At 54.1% G+C, this 20,116-nt stretch overlaps 1 protein-coding gene across 2 annotated transcripts in view; it reads left to right on the forward strand.

The window, feature by feature from the left end:
* The window catches only part of FAM193A (family with sequence similarity 193 member A), a 239,018-nt gene that overhangs the window by 138,016 nt on the left and 80,886 nt on the right, over positions 1-20,116 (forward strand). For both annotated transcript variants that reach the window (XM_075346817.1, XM_075346818.1), the window contains 5 exons: positions 2,698-2,851; positions 2,929-3,108; positions 3,609-3,857; positions 3,965-4,163; positions 11,461-11,733. In XM_075346817.1, coding sequence (XP_075202932.1) covers positions 2,698-2,851; positions 2,929-3,108; positions 3,609-3,857; positions 3,965-4,163; positions 11,461-11,733 — 1,055 coding nt within the window. The remainder of the gene's footprint in view (positions 1-2,697; positions 2,852-2,928; positions 3,109-3,608; positions 3,858-3,964; positions 4,164-11,460; positions 11,734-20,116) is intronic.

Consider the following 20,116-nt stretch of genomic DNA (forward strand, 5'->3'; position numbering starts at 1 on the left):
TGGCTCTGTCGCCACAGACCAGGAGCTCTCTTCAGTGGTGGCTTCGGCCCCTCTCTCTGTCCCAGGGGCGCTCCTTCCTGGCCCTGTCCTGGGTAATCCTCACCACGGATGCCAGTCTATCCGGCTGGGGAGCGGTATGTCTCCACCACCGAGCGCAGGGCACTTGGACTCCGTCCGAGTCAGCCCTTTCGATCAATGTGCTGGAAACCAGAGCTGTGCTTCTAGCTCTCCTAGCCTTTCACCACCTGTTGGCGGGCAAGCACATCCGAGTCCAGTCAGACAACGCGACAGCGGTTGCCTACATCAATCACCAAGGCGGGACACGCAGCCGCCTGGCAATGTTGGAGGTACAACGCATCCTTCAATGGACGGAGGACTACAAGTCCACCATATCCGCAGTCCACATCCCAGGCGTGGAAAACTGGGAAGCAGATTATCTCAGCCGTCAAACCGTGGACAGTGGCGAGTGGTCCCTGCATCCGGCAGTGTTTCAATCAAACTGCCGCAAGTGGGCAACTCCGGAAGTGGACCTAATGGCATCCCGGCACAACAACAATGTTCCGGTTTACGTGGCTCGCTCCCACGATCCTCAGGCCTTCGCCGCGGACGCTCTGGTTCAAGACTGGTCTGTTTTGTCTGTCCTACGTGCTTCCCCCTCTAGCTCTCTTGCCCATAGTTCTGCGCAAGATCAGAATGGAGGGCCGTCGAGTCATTCTCATTGCTCCGGACTGGCCCAGGCGAGCTTGGTACCCAGACCTACTCCATCTGCCGTAGAGGTGCCGTGGCATCTTCCGGACCGTCCAGACCTTCTCTCACAAGGTCCGTTTTTCCGCCAGAATTCTGCGGCTCTCAGATTGACGGCGTGGCTCTTGAGTCCTGGATCTTGACGGCTTCTGGTATCCCACCTGAAGTCATCTCCACTATGACTCTGGCCCGTAAGTCTTCCTCGGCGAAGATCTATCACAGGACTTGGAAAATGTTCCTGTCCTGGTGTCGCTCTTCCGGACACTCTCCTTGGCCTTTTTCCTTGCCGACCCTTCTGTCTTTTCTACAGTCCGGTCTGCAGCTGGGACTGTCCCTCAACTCTCTCAAGGGACAAGTCTCGGCTGTCAGTGCTGTTCCAGCGGCGTATCGCCCGGCTGGCTCAGGTCCGCACCTTCATGCAAGGTGCGTCTCACATCATTCCGCCTTACCGGCGGCCCTTGGATCCCTGGGACCTCAATTTGGTTCTCACGGTTTTGCAGAAACCCCCCTTTGAACCTCCTTAGGGAGGTTTCTTTGTTTCGTCTTTCACAGAAGGTGATCTTTCTAGTGGCCATAACTTCCCTCAGGAGAGTCTCTGATTTAGCTGCGCTCTCTTCGGAGTCACCTTTTTTGGTTTTTCATCAAGACAAGGTGGTTCTCCGTCAGACTCCGGACTTTCTCCCTAAGGTGGTTTCTCCTTTCCACCTTAACCAGGACATTACCCTACCTTCCTTTTGTCCGGCTCCTGTTCATCGCTTTGAAAAGGCGTTGCATACTCTGGATCTGGTGCGGGCGCTCCGGATCTATGTGTCTCGCACCGCTGCTCTTAGGCGGTGCACCTCTCTTTTTGTGCTAACCACAGGTCGGCGTAAGGGCCTCTCTGCTTCTAAGCCGACCTTAGCCTGTTGGATTAGGTCGACCATTTCGGATGCTTACCTGTGTTCTCAGGTGCCTCCCCCGCCGGGAATCAAGGCACACTCGACCAGAGCTGTCGGTGCCTCTTGGGCTTTCAGGCACCAGGCTATGGCTCAGCAAGTCTGTCAGGCTGCCACTTGGACTAGCCTGCATACCTTTTCAAAGCACTACCAAGTGCATGCTCATGCTTCGGCAGATGCGAGCTTGGGCAGACGCATCCTTCAGGCGGCTGTCGCCCATTTGTGAAGTTAGGCTCTGCCTACTTCTCAGTTTTTCTGTTTATTCCCACCCATGGACTGCTTTGAGACGTCCCAATGTCTGGGTCTCCCATAGGAACGATAAAGAAAAAGAGAGTTTTGTTTACTTACCGTAAATTCTTTTTCTTATAGTTCCGTATTGGGAGACCCAGCACCCTCCCTGTTGCCTGTTGGCAGTTTCTTGTTCTGCGTGTTATCACCGGCTGTTGTCGTAGACAGAGGCTCCGGTTGTTCCGGTTCTTGCTCTGTTTTTACTTGTGGGTGGCTATTCTCCTTCAGCTTTTGCACTAAACTGGCTAGATCTGGTTCTCCAGGGGGTGTATAAGCTCAGAGGGAGGAGCTACACTTTTGAGTGTAGTACTTTGTGTGTCCTCCGGAGGCAGAAGCTATACACCCAATGTCTGGGTCTCCCAATACGGAACTATAAGAAAAAGAATTTACGGTAAGTAAACAAAATTCTCTCTTTTCCTGCTGTATGAGCTCTATGGAAGCTAACCGATACGTTTTAATGTGTTTTACTGGAATTTTGGGTTTTTAACTGCCCGCGTGCAGGTTGACAAATGCAAGTTGCACAGGAGAACCTGTTAATGCAATAGTTTGGATCACATCCATGAGCAATAGATTTTTTGCAGATATTTCCATGACACTGGTATCCATCTGTATGGGGTTTCTGTATTGGGTCTCCTATACTACAGCGGTTATCCATAAAATTTGGGATATCTGCTAAACCTAAGTCTATAGTAATAGCTGAACTTGAACTTACTGTATCCTTTGTTTATAGTGGTAGTGATGATGAAGATGGCGCCCCCTTATCAGCAAAATTTGCTGACATTTACCCCCTGAACAACTACGACGACGCAGAAGTTGCCGCCAACATGAATGGTATTCACAGCGAGCTTAATGGCGGTGGCGAAAACATGGCGTTGAAAGATGAAGTAGGTCACACTCTGATGGCTCCCGCTATCTCTCTAGTCTTATGGAATGGGTAGTCCTCATGGTCTCTCCTTTATAGTCTCCTTCAGTGAGCAGCACGAGCAGCAGCTCCTCAGAGGCGGACGATGAAGAAGCAGATGGGGAGAGCGGCGGTGAGCAACCGGACATGTCAAAAGACGACATTCACATTGGGAAGAGGTCACCTCGAAAAGAAGGCGCAAAGTTGGACAGCCCCCCTCCATCGTACCTCAGTCCACAGGTAATGCAATACTCATTCTTACTCTGTAGATGGCACAAATGTCCTGTGAATGGCTGCACCTTTGTGCTCGGGCAGGAGCATCACATTAGTTACAGCGAGCTAGGGGCTGGATGTCGGATGCCTGGGGGGCGAGGGGCCAGATGCCGGGGGGGGGGGGCGAGGGGCCAGATGTCAGGTGCCTTGGGGGGCGAGGGGCCAGATGTCGGATATCTGGGGGTGAGGGGCCGGATGTCGGATGCCTGGGGGGCGAGGGGTCGGATGCCTGAGGGACGGGATGTCTGATACCTGGGGGGGCGTGGGGCGGGATGTCGGATGCCTGGGAGGGGCGGGATGCCGGATGCCTTGGGGGGGGGCGAGAGGCCGGGGGGCCAGGGGCCGGATGTCGGACGTCGGGCAGCAGTACATAGAAGGCTCTCCTAGCTTATAAACGTGGTCTTAATTTCTTTCTTTTCCTTCTATGACTATACTCCATGGTCTATCTGCATTATTTTCTATTGTAGGTGGAACCCATACCAAATACTTGTGAGTGTCACGTATGTAAGCAGGAAGCTTCTGGCCTCTCTCCATCTGCTCTGGTAGCCGGACGTCTCCCAAGTGGACATCAGTTTGTTAATCCTGACAAGCCAGCACACCCCGCACTTCACCTCTACCCCCATATACATGGACATTTACCCTTACACACAATCCCTCACCTGCCCAGACCTCTGATCCACCCCACACTCTACGCTTCTCCGTTTGCACACAGTAAGGTGAGTTCTCAGATTTTGATGTTTGCACACGTCCATCCTTCTGGGGACAGGTTTTGCCCGTTGCTTTTACCTATGTGGCTCTTACTAATACTTCATTTTTTGTTTAGGCCTTGCCACCAACAACCGTACAGAATCACACGAATAAGCATCAAGTGTTCAATGCCTCTCTACAGGATCACATATACCCAACCTGTTTTGGCAATTCTCCCGAGTGGAACAGGTCAAAATTTATAAGTCTATGGAATTCAGAAATGATGAACGAGAAAAACTGGAGTCCAACGTCTTTTTTACCCGACCCCTTGGCAGGTAAATGTCAGCCGAAAGATCATTTGGGCAACAGCTATGTAATGTCTATGGCCAGCTTAAAAGGATAAAGCGAGGTCACAGAAGGCAGGGGTGGTGGTGGAGTAGAGCGATGCGGTGGGTGCCCCGGATGTTCACTACAGGTGCTATGATTGAGGCAGAAGCATCCAAAAACTGTCGATGGTGCGGGCTTCAAAGAAATGGCACCTAGAGTTAGCACGTGCGTGGATTGAGCTATCGACTCAATGACAAGTTGAGATCTCATCTGCACATGCGCCACTTCTGGGCTCCATTTTCCTTAAGTCCGCTGCTGGGAGATCAGTAGACCAGAGGCAACGCATGTGCAGATGAGATCTTGAGCCGAGAGCTCCATGTGCGCACGCGTCGACTCTAGTCGCCATTATTTGAAGCCCGCACCACCAACGTTTTTCAGGATGACCCCTGCCTCCCCCACAGCGAGCACAGCCCGACCTCCGCATCGCCCATAGAGCAATGCACAACCCGCAGCCTCGCCCCTGCCACCATTCCCCCGGTATGCTACATTCGGCTTAGAAGACGCACACGCCCTATTTTCCTCCCAAATGTTTGGGAGGAAACGTGTATCTTATAATCCGAAAAATACGGTAATTCTAGACAGCTGCCCCATCCATGAATTGATGGGTTATGCGTGGCTGTTTAATTAGTATTTGGCATTTGTAATGCTCCCACCTCAATCATTGGGGGCTGCTGCACCCCTGATAGTGCATTTTTAATGTTACTTGGTTTGGTAATGATTACTATGACCGGTAAAACCTCTAAACACAGGATCCATCAATCACAAGATGTTGTCACCGCTCACTTCCTTCCCGTCCTGTGCAATGATTTTCTTCAGCGCTCTATTGGGAGACCCAGACGATTGGGGTATAGCTACTGCCCTCCGGAGGCCACACAAAGCACTACACTAAAAAGTGCAAGGCCCCTCCCCTTCTGGCTATACCCCCCCGTGGTATCACGGGTTCTCCAGTTTTCAAGCTTTGTGCGAAGGAGGTCAGACATCCACGCATAGCTCCACAGATTTTAGTCAGCAGTAGCTGCTGACTATTTCGGATGGAAGAAAAGAGGGCCCATATAGGGCCCCCAGCATGCTCCCTTCTCACCCGTGGATGGTGTTGTAAGGTTGAGGTACCTATTGCTGGTACAGGGGCTGGAGCCCCACATGCTGTTTTCCTTCCACATCCCCTTGTAGGGCTCTGTGGAAGTGGGATCCTGCCGGCCTCTAAGCTCTGACGCCGGGCTCCATCCACAGACCCAGTTGAACCTGATGGATACGGAGCAGGAGTACAATCAGGGACATGGCCCTGCATCATACAGGTACTCTGTGTCCCCGGCAGGCACAGACACACTCCGGGCTGGCTGGGTGTTGTAGTGCGCCGGGGACCGTAACGTTGGAGTTAGTGTTCCTACAGTTTACTGGGGGACTTTGTGTTGTGGGAACGCAGCGCCGACCCCCACTGGACCGGGCGGTGCTGCTGTGACTTGTGGTGCGCCGGGGACACGCCGACCGCGCTTTTACGGCGGCGGCGTTTATAAATCCAGTCCCCGGCTTTTGCGGCCTAGCTCCGCTTCGTTCCCGCCCCCACCCTGTCAATCAGGGTAGGGGAGAGACGCTGTTTCGCAGCAGCGACGAGGGCTGGAGCCTGATTTACATGCTCCAGCCCTCTCACTAGGCACAGAGGGAAGCAGGCTATCCCGCTCTTAGTCAGGAACGCCCAGGGCCCGCCCCCCCTCCTCTCCCAGGACGCCGGCAGCCATTACATGCAGTCTGGCTGGAGGAAGGACGCAAGGCTCTGGGAGACCTGGACTAGGGGGCTTTTGGAGAACACACACCCGCTCTTAAGCGGGCGGTAAGCGGCATTTCAGCTGGCCCCTCTAGTGCCTCAGTGTGTATTGGTGTACTGTGTCACCAGATATATATATTTAGTTATTTCTTGCACTGTGAGGTCGCTTCCTGGCTAGACCCCAGATCGCTCTGAGGAGGCAGCAACATGTCATCCACAAAACGCAAGGCTGCCAAGGCTAGGGCTGTGTACACTGCGTGTGCTGCATGTGGGGCTGCTCTACCAGCAGGTTCCAAAGACCCCCATTGTGTGCAATGCTCAGATCCGGTGCTGCTTCGCCAGCCGGAGTCCGGAGGGGTAGTGACCCAGGCTGAGACGCTTGTAAGTCCTGCCCCGGTGTCAGGGACAGACTTTGCAGTTTTTGCTGATGGAATGTCTGTGACTATGGCAAAGATCCTTGAAACTTTGCAATCCATGTCTGGGGCTCAGTCTATGGACACGGCGAGGTCTCTGTCCTCTAATCCCCCTCAGTTGGAATTAGTCCAGACTGCAAGGGGGTCCCCGGCTTCCCAGGCTGAGTATTATGACTCAGATGATAGCCCCAGCCACCCTAAGCGAGCTCGCTGGGAAAGACCCTCAACGTCATCACACTGCTCAGGGTCTCAGCGCAATCAGTCGCCCTGTGATGCGTCTGAAGAGAGTGATCAGGAGTCTTATCCTGGAACCCCTCTCAATCTGGATACCCCGGATGGGGACGCCATGGTAAACGATCTTATCTCAGCCATCAATAGACTGTTGGATATTTCTCCCCCAGCTCCTTCTGCAGAGGAGGCAGCTGCAGAGCAGGAGAAGTTTCGTTTCCTCTATCCCAAGCGTAAATTGAGTGCTTTCTTGGATCACTCTGACTTCAGAGAATCAATCCAGAAACACGACGCTCATCCAGAAAGGCGTTTCTCTAAACGTTCTAAGGATACACGTTTTCCTTTCCCCCCTGATGTGGTCAAGCGCTGGACCCAGTGTCCAAAAGTAGACCCCCCGATTTCCAAACTTGCAGCTAGATCCATAGTTGCAGTGGAGGATGGCGCTTCACTTAAGGATGCCAATGACAGACAGATGGACCTTTGGTTAAAATCTGTCTATGAAGCTATCGGCGCGTCGTTTGCTCCAGCATTCGCAGCCGTATGGGCACTCCAAGCTATTTCAGCTGGTTTAGCAAAAGTGGATGCTATCATACATCCAGCGGCGCCGCAAGTGGCGTCCCTTACCTCGCAGATGTCTGCGTTTGCGTCTTACGCTATCAATGCGGTCCTAGAATCTACCAGCCGCACCTCAATGGCGTCCGCCAATTCGGTAGTTTTGCGCAGAGCCTTGTGGTTAAAGGACTGGAAAGCAGATGCTGGTTCCAAAAAATGTTTAACCAGCTTGCCTTTATCTAGAGATAGACTGTTTGGCGAGCCATTGGCTGACATCATTAAACAGTCCAAGGGTAAAGACTTTTCCTTACCCCAGCCCAGATCAAGCAAACCTCAGCAGAAAAAATGGCAGCAGAGGTTTCAGTCCTTTCGAGGTTCGGGCAAGACACAATTCTCCTCGTCCAAAGGGACTCAGAGGACGCAAAGAGTCTCAGATTCCTGGCGGGCTCACGCACGCCCCAAGAAAGCAAATGGAGGAACCGCTTCCAAAGCGGCTACCTCATGACTTCCAGCCCCCCCCCTCCGCATCTCCGGTTGGGGGCAGGCTCTCCCGCTTTTCCGACATTTGGACGTCACAGGTCAAAGACCGGTGGGTGACAAACATTTTGTCTCGCGGGTACAGAATCGAGTTCAGTTCTCGTCCTCCAGCTCGGTTCTTCAGAACCTCCCCACATCCAGACCGAGCAGATGCCCTGCTGCAGGCGGTGGACTCCCTAAGAGCGGAAGGAGTAGTGGTTCCTGTACCGCCTCAGGAACAAGGGCGAGGGTTTTACTCCAATCTCTTTGTGGTTCCAAAAAAGGACGGCTCGTTCCGTCCTGTTCTGGATCTAAAGCTGCTCAACAAACATGTGCACGCCAGACGGTTCCGGATGGAAACCCTCCGCTCTGTCGTTGCCTCAATGTCTCAAGGAGACTTCCTTGCCTCAATAGACATCAAAGATGCTTATCTCCACGTGCCAATTGCTACAGAACATCAACGTTTTCTACGTTTTGTGATAGGAAACGACCATCTTCAGTTCGTAGCTCTGCCATTCGGTCTGGCGACAGCCCCCCGGGTCTTCACCAAGGTCATGGCGGCGGTGGTAGCAGTCTTGCACTCTCAGGGACACTCGGTGATCCCTTACCTAGACGATCTACTTGTCAAGGCACCCTCTCAAGAGGCATGCCAACTCAGTCTACATGCTACGCTGGAGACTCTACAGACGTTCGGATGGATCATCAACTTTCCAAAGTCGAATCTGTCACCGTCACAGTCGCTAACGTATCTTGGCATGGAGTTTCATACTCGAGCAGCGAGAGTGAAGCTTCCGCTGAACAAGCAGCGGTCCCTACAGACAGGGGTGCAATCCCTCCTTCAAGGCCAGTCGCACCCCTTACGGCGCCTCATGCACTTCCTCGGGAAGATGGTGGCAGCCATGGAAGCAGTTCCCTTTGCGCAGTTTCATCTGCGCCCACTTCAATGGGACATTCTCCGCCAATGGGACGGGAAGTCAACGTCCCTGGACAGGAAAGTCTCTCTTTCCCAGACGGCCAAGGACTCTCTACAATGGTGGCTCCTTCCCACCTCATTGTCTCAGGGAAGATCCTTCCTGCCCCCATCCTGGGCAGTGGTCACGACAGATGCGAGTCTGTCAGGGTGGGGAGCAGTGTTTCTCCACCACAGGGCCCAGGGGACGTGGACTCCGCAGGAGTCCACCCTTCAGATCAATGTTCTGGAAATCAGGGCAGTGTATCTTGCCCTACTGGCCTTCCAACAGTGGCTGGAAGGAAAGCAGATCCGAATCCAGTCGGACAACTCCACAGCGGTGGCATACATCAATCACCAAGGAGGGACGCGCAGTCGGCAAGCATTCCAAGAAGTCCGGCGCATTCTAATGTGGGTGGAGGACACAGCCTCCACCATATCCGCGGTTCACATCCCAGGCGTAGAAAACTGGGAAGCAGACTTCCTCAGTCGCCAGGGCATGGACGCAGGGGAATGGTCCCTTCACCCGGACGTGTTTCAGGAAATCTGTCGCCGATGGGGAGTGCCGGACGTCGACCTAATGGCGTCCCGGCACAACAACAAGGTCCCGGCATTCATGGCGAGGTCGCGCGATCAAAGAGCTCTGGCGGCAGACGCATTAGTTCAAGATTGGTCGCAGTTTCGGCTCCCATACGTCTTCCCACCTCTGGCACTCTTGCCCAGAGTGTTACGCAAGATCAGATCCGATTGCAGCCGCGTCATACTCGTCGCCCCAGACTGGCCGAGGAGATCGTGGTATCCGGATCTGTGGCATCTCACGGTCGGTCGACCGTGGTTACTGCCAGACCGACCAGACTTACTGTCCCAAGGGCCGTTTTTCCATCAGAATTCTGCGGCCCTGAACCTGACTGTGTGGCCATTGAGTCCTGGATCCTAGCGTCCGCAGGATTATCTCAAGGAGTTGTAGCCACAATGAGACAAGCTAGGAAGTCAACGTCTGCTAAGATCTACCACAGAACGTGGAAGATTTTCTTATCCTGGTGCTCTGCACAGAGAGTATCCCCTTGGCCATTTGCATTGCCTACCTTTCTTTCCTTCCTGCAATCGGGGTTGGAAAAGGGCTTGTCGCTCAGCTCCCTTAAAGGGCAAGTCTCGGCACTATCCGTGTTTTTTCAGAAGCGTCTAGCACGTCTTCCTAAGGTGCGCACGTTCCTGCAGGGGGTCTGTCATATTGTGCCCCCGTACAGGCGGCCGTTAGATCCATGGGATCTGAACAGGGTACTAGTTGCTCTCCAGAAGCCGCCTTTCGAGCCTCTGAAGGAAGTTTCCTTTTCTCGCCTGTCACAGAAAGTGGCGTTTCTTGTTGCGATCACATCGCTTCGGCGAGTGTCGGAGCTGGCAGCTCTGTCATCCAAGGCTCCCTTCCTGGTGTTCCACCAGGACAAGGTAGTGCTGCGCCCCATTCCGGAGTTTCTCCCTAAGGTCGTATCCTCGTTTCATCTTAATCAGGATATATCCTTGCCTTCCTTTTGTCCTCATCCGGTTCACCGGTATGAAAAGGACTTACGTTTGCTAGATCTGGTGAGAGCACTCAGAATCTACATTTCCCGCACGGCGCCCATGCGCCGTTCCGATGCACTTTTTGTCCTTGTCGCTGGTCCGCGCAAGGGGTTGCAGGCTTCTAAAGCCACCCTGGCTCGATGGATCAAAGAACCAATTCTAGAGGCTTACCGTTCTGCGGGGCTTCCGGTTCCTTCAGGGCTAAAAGCCCACTCAACCAGAGCCGTGGGTGCGTCCTGGGCATTACGACACCAGGCTTCGGCTCAACAAGTGTGCCAGGCAGCTACCTGGTCGAGTCTGCACACTTTCACCAAGCATTATCAGGTGCATACCTATGCTTCGGCGGATGCCAGCTTAGGTAGAAGAGTCCTGCAGGCGGCAGTGACACCCCCGTAGGGGAGGGCTGTTTTGCAGCTCTAACATGAGGTATCTCTTTACCCACCCAGGGACAGCTTTTGGACGTCCCAATCGTCTGGGTCTCCCAATAGAGCGCTGAAGAAGAAGGGAATTTTGTTACTTACCGTAAATTCCTTTTCTTCTAGCTCTTATTGGGAGACCCAGCACCCGCCCTGTTGTCCTTCGGGATTTTTTTGTTGTTTGCGGGTACACATGTTGTTCATGTTGAACGGTTTTTCAGTTCTCCGACGTTATTCGGAGTTAATTTGTTTAAACCAGTTATTGGCTTCCTCCTTCTTGCTTTGGCACTAAAACTGGAGAACCCGTGATACCACGGGGGGGTATAGCCAGAAGGGGAGGGGCCTTGCACTTTTTAGTGTAGTGCTTTGTGTGGCCTCCGGAGGGCAGTAGCTATACCCCAATCGTCTGGGTCTCCCAATAAGAGCTAGAAGAAAAGGAATTTACGGTAAGTAACAAAATTCCCTTCTTTGCACACGCTCATTAGAAGCTTCACCATAAGATGGGGGCGGAGTTTGTGCTTTGCTGCTAATGTTTGTGAATATCTTGAAACAAGAAATTGGTCTTAAAAAAAAAAAAGCTGCAGTGACCAGTGTGAGAATTGCACAATTTCTAATTTTTATATAGTGTGTGATGATAAAAAAAAAAAAAACAGGAAAAAATTAAGACAAGTTTTTCTTTCGACACCTTTCATTTAAGTACAGGAATACAGTGTGGAGATTATTCCTCGTGCTTTTTCCTGAATGTTGGGAATAAATAATGCTGATTTATACAGAGGACGTTCACCAGGGATTCCGGTGATCATTGCTTTCATTTGCTGTTTAATCCCCCCACCTTTCCTCACTTTTCAGGAGCGGATATATTAGGCCCGGCCCTCCCAGAAATTAGGCCAGAAACACTTCCTACCACATCCAGCAACGAGACGACTGCGGCACCGGATGTGAAGGAGAAGAAAAACACTGCCAAAAAGAAATGTCTATATAATTTCCAGGATGCCTTTATAGAAGCAAATAAGGTTGTAATGGCCACCTCGTCCGCAACCTCGTCCGTCTCCTGCACAGCCACGACGGTCCAGTCTAGCAGCAACCAGTTCAAAGTGTCATCCAAGAGGCCTTCTTCTATAGGTGAGCGTGGACTTGTCCACAGACATCGGCTGCCACCCCTGTAAGCCATGGCTACAGATAGAAGCCCGTATGTAGCCATAAAGCTTTTCTTTCTTTCTCTGTTTTTTGCTTGTCACTGACTTTTATTATTGCAAATACTTATAGCAAATGTAAAACTGCAGCCAGCTTTAGGTTTTCAATACTAGTAATAACCCGTTGGCGATGCACCATATAGCACATGTTCTCCATCACTATATGGTGCGGGCTCAGGAGCTGAACCTGAACCTGAACCTGAACCATACAGCTTGGATACAGGCTGCATAGATAGAGGCTGTCTTGATTGGAGCAAGTTTTATTTGCTACAGTTTAACCTCTTAAATGCCACTATAAAAATAACCTGGATAACCCCTTTAACAGCTATGGAAGAAAATAGAATTATTTTTACCGTTAATTCGGTTTCTAAGAACCCTCCATGACAGCACGGATTGTTGTGCTGTCGTGGAGGGTTCTTAGAGACTGAATTAACGGTAAGAATAATTCTATTTTCTTCCATAGCTGTTAAAGGGGTTATCCAGGTTATTTTGCTTTTTGTTTATTGCACTATTGGGCTACATAGGGTCAGGTAAGTAGATATCAGCTACCTACCTGCGCTTCTGTCAGCCTCTCTCCCCCGGCTCAGTGCGGTCATCTGACCGCTCCTGCCGGGATTTTGCTACTTCCTGTAAGGTCATGTAGACTGGGCAGGAGCTTGTAGACGAGCATCACAGCAGACATCATGTACCGCCCTGCTGGGCATGTACAGTGCGTCGGAGTCCCCGCCCCCTTTTCCGCCACCCACTCCCCACATGCCATACTCTTCCCCCCCACACACTCCCACGCCACGGCTATGGGGCCCGTGAGCTGGCGCAGCGCTCGCTCTCATCATTGTCCCGCTGTCTGTGCTCTCGGACAACTCAGTATAGCAATGACGTCACTACTGTGCTGAGATGTGCAGAGCGCGTGTGAACGAGGAGCAGCGGCGGGAACCGAGGAAAGGGGAGTATGCATTTTTCTTCATCGTTCCTTATGGGAGACCCAGACCATGGGTGTATAGCTTCTGCCTCCGGAGGACACACAAAGTACTACACTAAAAAGTGTAGCTCCTCCCTCCGAGCATATACACCCCCTGGATGACCACATCTAGCCAGTTCAATGCTTTGTGTTCAGGAGGTCACACACACACATGCATTCTCATCTGATTTTTGATTTTTGATTTCAAAGAATTGGAAGAAAAGCGGGTCCAAGCTGGACTCCCGGCATGTCCCTTCTCACCCCACTGTGTCGGCGGTGCTGTTAAGGTTGATTTACAAGGCTGGAGCCTTACATGCCGCGCTCCTTCACCATCCCTCGGGCTCTGGCTTGAAGTGGGAGCCATCACGGTTCTCTCTGCTTTGCAGGAGACCGGTCTCCATCCGCAGCCCTTTCAGGACCCTGCCGGACGGAGCGCTCACCCCTCAGGGACCTGGCCCTGCGTCTCATAAGCCAAGTATTGAGACGTTATTGAAGGGTCCCTTGTGCATTTATTGTGGGGAGAGTGTGTTATGTCACTGTGCTGTGATTTCCGGCCGGTTCTCTGGTTTTCTCCTGAGAACCGCGCCGAGGGTGCCTGCTCGTCGGCCGCATGAGAAAATTTAGGCCCCGGCTTCAGCTGCGGCCTAGTTTCGTTTTCACTGCCCCTGCATGTCAGTCATGCAGAGGGACAGTGCGGCGCCGCCCACCGGCCGTTCAGCTCAGGGGAGGACACTCCTCTCTGAGGAGATGTTTCCCTCCCCTGTATTTCTCCTTGGCCCTCCGGTTCCCGCTCTTGGACTAAACCCCGCCCCCCCTCCTCACTCCGGCGCCATTTTATCAGCGTTTACACACTGATCGGCGCTGGCTGCTGCAGCTCTGCATCTGTCTGGGGGTCCAAGCTGTGGAATCCGGAGGGCACACAAAACGGTCTGGTAAGCCACAACCTCTGGTTGTGGACTTTATTATACACTCTCTGGGGGTCATTCTGAAGGAGTGTGTTCTTTTACTGCAGAGCCTCCACCTCAGCAGCATGTCTCTCACTAGGAGCAAGGCTGCAAGGCTTTACTCTATATGCACTGCATGTAAGCTCGTACTGCCTGAACCGAGCACATATCCTCATTGTGATGCCTGCTCTAACATGGTGGTGCCTCAGCCTGGAGTCTCCCCAGGGGTCCCTCCGGCTGCTCCGGCCCCGGTGGCTGAACCCCCGGCTTGGGTAGCATCGTTTTCTAAAGCTATCTCCCAGTCCTTTGCCGACTCCATGGGACAGCTGTCCCGGACGCTGCTGACCATGCATCAGCCCCCTTCTCAGGGCGCCTCTGCTGCTCCGACTCGCTCTGCAGAGCTCACAGAGGTTTTTTCATCTGTTCCCGGACCCCGTCCTCCTAAACGGAGACGCAGGGACTCTTCTCCTTCCTCGTCCCACGGCTCTGATTCACGAGCTGAATTGCAGGGCGAGGAGGATGCCTTTACTGTGGGCTCGGACGCTACCTCTATGTACCCCATTGATTTATCTGAAGGGGATGCGGATGTTAGTGACTTGATTGCGTCCATTAATTCCGTACTGGACCTCAATCCGCCAGTATCAGAGGAGCAAGCCTCTCTGGTAGAAAAACACCAGTTTACCTCACCTAAGAGAGCAAGGAGTATGTTTTTTAACCACTCCAGTTTTCAGGCCACTGTGACCAAGCCCAGGGCCTGTCCTGACAAACGCTTCCCAAAGCGTAGTTCGGATGAACGTTTTCCCTTTCCACCAGAGGTGGTCAAGGAGTGGGCTCATTCACCAAAGGTAGATCCTCCGGTGTCTAGAATCTCAGCCCGGACAGTTGTATCTGTGGCCGATGGCACCTCACTTAAGGATCCCACTGACCGCCAGGTTGACCTTCTGGCCAAATCTGTATATGAGGCGGCAGGGGCCTCGTTCTCCCCGTCTTTTGCAGCGGTGTGGGCTCTTAAGGCCGTCTCTGCTTCTCTGGAGGAGATGCATTCCCTCACCAGGGACTCTATGCCCGAAATGGTTGCCTTAACTTCCCAGGCGTCGGCTTTTTCATCCTATGCCATGTCTGCCATTCTGGAGGCTTCTCACCGCACGGCGGTGGCTTCCGCTAATTCCCTCGCGATCCGCAGGATCTTGTGGCTTCGAGAGTGGAAAGCAGACGCTTCTTCTAAGAAGTACCTTGCTGGGCTCCCCTTTGCTGGGTCCCGGCTGTTCGGTGAACAACTGGATGAAATTATTAAGGAAGCTACTGGCGGGAAGAGTACTTCCTTGCCACAAACTAAAACCAGGAAACCTGTCCAGGGCAGGAACCAGTCGAGGTTTCGCTCCTTTCGTTCCTCTAACTGGTCATCCTCTAAGCCCTCAGCCTCGTCCACTAACTCAGCCAAGGATCGAAAACCCAGCTGGCGCACGAAGCCGCGTCCTCAGAAGAGTGGAGGAGCCGCTGCCACTAAGGCAGCCTCCTCTTGACTATCTGGCTGCGCCAGCAACGTCCTTGGTCGGTGGCAGGCTCTCCTACTTTGGCGACGTGTGGTTCCAACACGTCTCCGATCAGTGGGTGCGGGATATCATCTCCCACGGCTACAGGATAGAATTTTCTTCCAGCCCGCCAAACCGATTTTTTCTGTCCACTCCCCCCTGCTCCAAAGCCGCCGTCTTCTCTCAGGCCGTGGCTTCCTTGCAGGCCAACGGAGTAATTGTACCGGTTCCCGCCCGGGAACGGTTCAGAGGTTTCTACTCAAACCTCTTCCTAGTCCCCAAGAAGGACGGTTCCTTCCGGCCCATCCTGGATCTCAAGCTTCTCAACAAGCATGTTCAGGTGCGGCACTTTCGCATGGAATCTCTGCGATCGGTCATTGCCTCAATGACCCAAGGAGATTTTCTAGCATCCATCGACATCAGAGATGCCTATCTGCATGTGCCAATTGCAGTTTCACACCAGCGTTGGCTACGTTTTGCAATTGGAGAGGAACATTTCCAATTCGTGGCTCTCCCCTTCGGGTTAGCCACGGCCCTCGTGTATTCACCAAGGTCATGGCAGCAGTGGTTGCGGTTCTGCACCTTCAGGGGTTGGCAGTGATTCCTTACCTGGACGACCTTCTAGTCAAGGCTTCATCCAGTGCAGACTGTCAGCGGAGTGTCTCGCTCACTCTCGCCACGCTTGTTCAATTCGGGTGGCTTGTCAATCTGCCCAAGTCCACTCTGACCCCGACCCAGGAACTTACGTACCTAGGGATGCAATTCGAGACTCTGCCGGCACTTGTGAAGCTGCCCTTAGTCAAACAGCAGTCCCTTCATCTGGTGGTACGCTCTCTGCTGAGACCCCGCCGTCATTCCATCAGGCACCTCATGCAGGTGCTGGGTCAGATGGTGGCGTCAATGGAAGCGGTTCCCTTTGCCCAGTTCCATCTGCGTCCCCTGCAGCTGGACATTCTCCGCTGTTGGGATAAGCGGACCTCTTCCTTGCACAGGCTAGTGGCACTGTCGCCACAGACCAGGAGCTCTCTTCAGTGGTGGCTTCTGCCCCTCTCCCTGTCCCAGGGACGCTCCTTCCTGATCCCGTCCTGGGTGATTCTCACCACGGATGCCAGTCTATCCGGCTGGGGAGCAGTATTTCTCCACCACCGAGCACAGGGCACTTGGACTCCGTCCGAATCAGCCCTCTCGATCAATGTGCTGGAAATCAGAGCTGTGCTCCTAGCTCTCGTAGCCTTTCACCACCTGTTGGCGGGCAAGCACATTCGAGTCCAGTCAGACAACGCGACAGCAGTTGCCTACATCAATCACCAAGGCGGGACTCGCAGCCGCCTAGCAATGTTGGAAGTTCAACGTATCCTTCAGTGGACGGAGGACTCCAAGTCCACCATATCCGCAGTCCATATCCCAGGCGTAGAAAACTGGGAGGCAGATTATTTCAGCCGTCAAAACGTGGACAGCGGCGAGTGGGCCCTGCATCCGGCAGTGTTCCGGTCAATCTGCCGCAAGTGGGGCACTCCGGAAGTGGATCTAATGGCATCCCGGCACAACAACAAGGTCCCGGTTTACGTGGCTCGCTCCCACGATCCTCAGGCCTTGGCGGCGGACGCGCTGGTTCAGGATTGGTCCCAGTTCCGTCTGGCCTACGTGTTTCCCCCTCTAGCTCTCTTGCCCAGAGTCCTGCGCAAGATCAGAATGGAGGGCCGTCGGGTCATAATCATTGCTCCAGACTGGCCCAGGCGAGCTTGGTACCCAGACCTGCTCCGTCTGTCCGTAGAGGTGCCGTGGCATCTCCCGGACCGCCCAGACCTTCTCTCACAAGGTCCGTTTTTCCGCCAGAATTCTGCGGCTCTCAGATTGACGGCGTGGCTCTTGAGTCCTGGATCCTGACGGCTTCCGGCATTCCTTCCGAGGTCATCTCCACTATGACTCAGGCTCGGAAGTTTTCCTCGGCCAGGATTTACCACAGGACTTGGAGAATTTTCCTGTCCTGGTGTCGCTCTTCCGGCCATGCTCCTTGGCCGTTTTCCTTGCCGACCATCCTGTCCTTTCTACAGTCCGGTCTGCAGCTAGGACTATCCCTCAATTCCCTCAAGGGACAGGTCTCGGCTCTGTCAGTGTTGTTCCAGCGGCGTATCGCCCGACTGGCCCAGGTGCGCACCTTCATGCAGGGCGCATCTCACATCATTCCGCCTTACCGGCGGCCTCTGGATCCCTGGGACCTCAATCTGGTCCTCACGGCCTTACAGAAACCCCCCTTTGAGCCTCTTAGGGAGGTTTCTTTGTTTCGTCTTTCACAGAAAGTGGTCTTTCTGGTGGCCATAACTTCTCTCAGGAGAGTCTCTGATTTGGCTGCGCTCTCTTCGGAATCACCCTTTTTGGCTTTTCACCAAGACAAGGTGGTTCTCCGTCCGACTCCGGACTTTCTCCCTAAGGTGGTGTCTCCTTTCCACCTTAACCAGGACATTTCATTGCCTTCCCTTTGTCCGGCCCCTGTGCAGCGCTTTGAGAAAGCGTTGCATACTTTAGATTTGGTGCGAGCGCTCCGGATCTATGTGTCACGCACCGCTGCCCTTAGGCGGTGCACCTCTCTTTTTGTGCTGACCACAGGTCAGCGCAACGGTCTCTCGGCTTCTAAACCGACCCTAGCTCGTTGGATTAGGTCGGCCATATCCGATGCCTACCAATGTTCTCAGGTGCCCCCCCCGCCGGGGATTAGGGCGCACTCGACCAGAGCTGTCGGTGCCTCTTGGGCTTTCAGGCACCAGGCTACGGCTCAGCAGGTCTGTCAGGCTGCCACTTGGTCTAGTCTGCACTCCTTTTCGAAGCACTACCAAGTGCTTGCTCATGCTTCGGCAGATGCGAGCTTGGGCAGACTCATCCTTCAGGCGGCTGTCGCCCATTTGTGAAGTTAGGTTTTGCCTACTTCTCAGTTTCTGTTTATTTCCCACCCATGGACTGCTTTGAGACGTCCCATGGTCTGGGTCTCCCATAAGGAACGATGAAGAAAAAGAATTTTGTTTACTTACCGTAAATTCTTTTTCTTATAGTTCCGACATGGGAGACCCAGCTCCCTCCCTGTTGCCTGTTGGCAGTTCTTGTTCCGTGTGTTTTCACCGGCTGTTGTAGACAGAGGTCCCGGTTATTCCGGGTTTTACTCTATCTCTATCTCTACTTGTGGGTGGATGTCCTCCTTCAGCTTTTGCACTAAACTGGCTAGATGTGGTCATCCAGGGGGTGTATATGCTCGGAGGGAGGAGCTACACTTTTTAGTGTAGTACTTTGTGTGTCCTCCGGAGGCAGAAGCTATACACCCATGGTCTGGGTCTCCCATGTCGGAACTATAAGAAAAAGAATTTACGGTAAGTAAACAAAATTCTCTTTATTCACTACACGGTGGAGGTACATAATGCTATAATTTGCTTCAGAGCGCCATGTGTGTGGGAGGGAGGTGCAAAGCGCTGGCTGGTGGGGCGTGCGCAGAGCGCTGGCTGGCTGTTGGGGCGTGCGCAGAGCACTGGCTGGCTGGTGGGGCGTGCACAGAGCGCTGGCTGGTGGTGGGGCTTGCGCAGAGCGCTGGCTGGTGGTGGGGCTTGCGCAGAGCGCTGGCTGGTGGTGGGGCTTGCGCAGAGCGCTGGCTGGTGGTGGGGCATGCGCAGAGCGCTGGCTGGTGGTGGGGCGTGCGCAGAGCGCTGGCTGGTGGTGGGGCGTGCGCAGAGCGCTGTGTGGTGGCGGGGAGGGCAGAGCGCTGTGTGGTGGTGGCGGGGAGGGCAGAGCGCTGTGTGGTGGTGGCGGGGAGGGCAGAGCGCTGTGTGGTGGTGGCGGGGAGGGCAGAGCGCTGTGTGGTGGTGGCGGGGAGGGCAGAGCGCTGTGTGGTGGTGGCGGGGAGGGCAGAGCGCTGTGTGGTGGTGGCGGGGAGGGCAGAGCGCTGTGTGGTGGTGGCGGGGAGGGCAGAGCGCTGTGTGGTGGTGGCGGGGAGGGCAGAGCGCTGTGTGGTGGTGGCGGGGAGGGCAGAGCGCTGTGTGGTGGTGGCGGGGAGGGCAAAGCGCTGTGTGGTGGTGTCGGGGAGGGCAGAGCGCTGTGTGGTGGTGTCGGGGAGGGCAGAGCGCTGTGGTGGTGGTGGCGGGGAGGGCATAGCGCTGTGTGGTGGTGGCGGGGAGGGCAGAGCGCTGTGTGGTGGTGGCGGGGAGGGCAGAGCGCTGTGTGGTGGTGGCGGGGAGGGCAGAGCGCTGTGTGGTGGTGGCGGGGAGGGCAGAGCGCTGTGTGGTGGTGGCGGGGAGAGCAGAGCGCTGTGTGGTGGTGGCGGGGAGGGCAGAGCGCTGTGTGGTGGAGGGGAGGGCAGAGCGCTGTGTGGTGGCGGAGGGGGGGGGGGCAGAGCGCTGTGTGGTGGCGGAGGGGGGGGCAGAGCGCTGTGTGGTGGCGGAGGGGGGGGGGAAGAGCGCTGTGTGGTGGCAGCGGGGGGGGGGGGGAAGAGCGCTGTGTGGTGGCGGGGGGGGGGGGGGAAGAGCGCTGTGTGGGGGGGGCGGGGCAGAGCGCTGTGTGGGGCTGTTATTTCCAATGCTAGAGTGATGAGAGGTCAGTGCTGGGCAGAATACTGACAGCCAATGAGTGTGCAGGGGGCGGGGCTGGACAGTGAGGCCGGGCGGTACCAGCTCTGACTGAAAGCTCGGCAGTCAAGCAAAGTTTGCTTGAGCTGCAGGTAAATAAAGTGGGTGCAGAGAATAAATTGATAATTCAAGAGGAACAAAAGTTAGAACCGCCCCCCCCTCCCCCCAAAAAATGTAGCGATGTTTTAGATGACAGTAAATAGATTATTGCACATAGATTAGCTTAAAAAAAAGTTTGCGTTTATGGTTTGATAACTACTTTAAGTTATATACA

The sequence above is a fragment of the Anomaloglossus baeobatrachus genome, chromosome 1 (genome assembly GCF_048569485.1).
Source record: "Anomaloglossus baeobatrachus isolate aAnoBae1 chromosome 1, aAnoBae1.hap1, whole genome shotgun sequence".
In the NCBI taxonomy this organism is placed as follows: Eukaryota; Metazoa; Chordata; class Amphibia; order Anura; family Aromobatidae; genus Anomaloglossus; species Anomaloglossus baeobatrachus.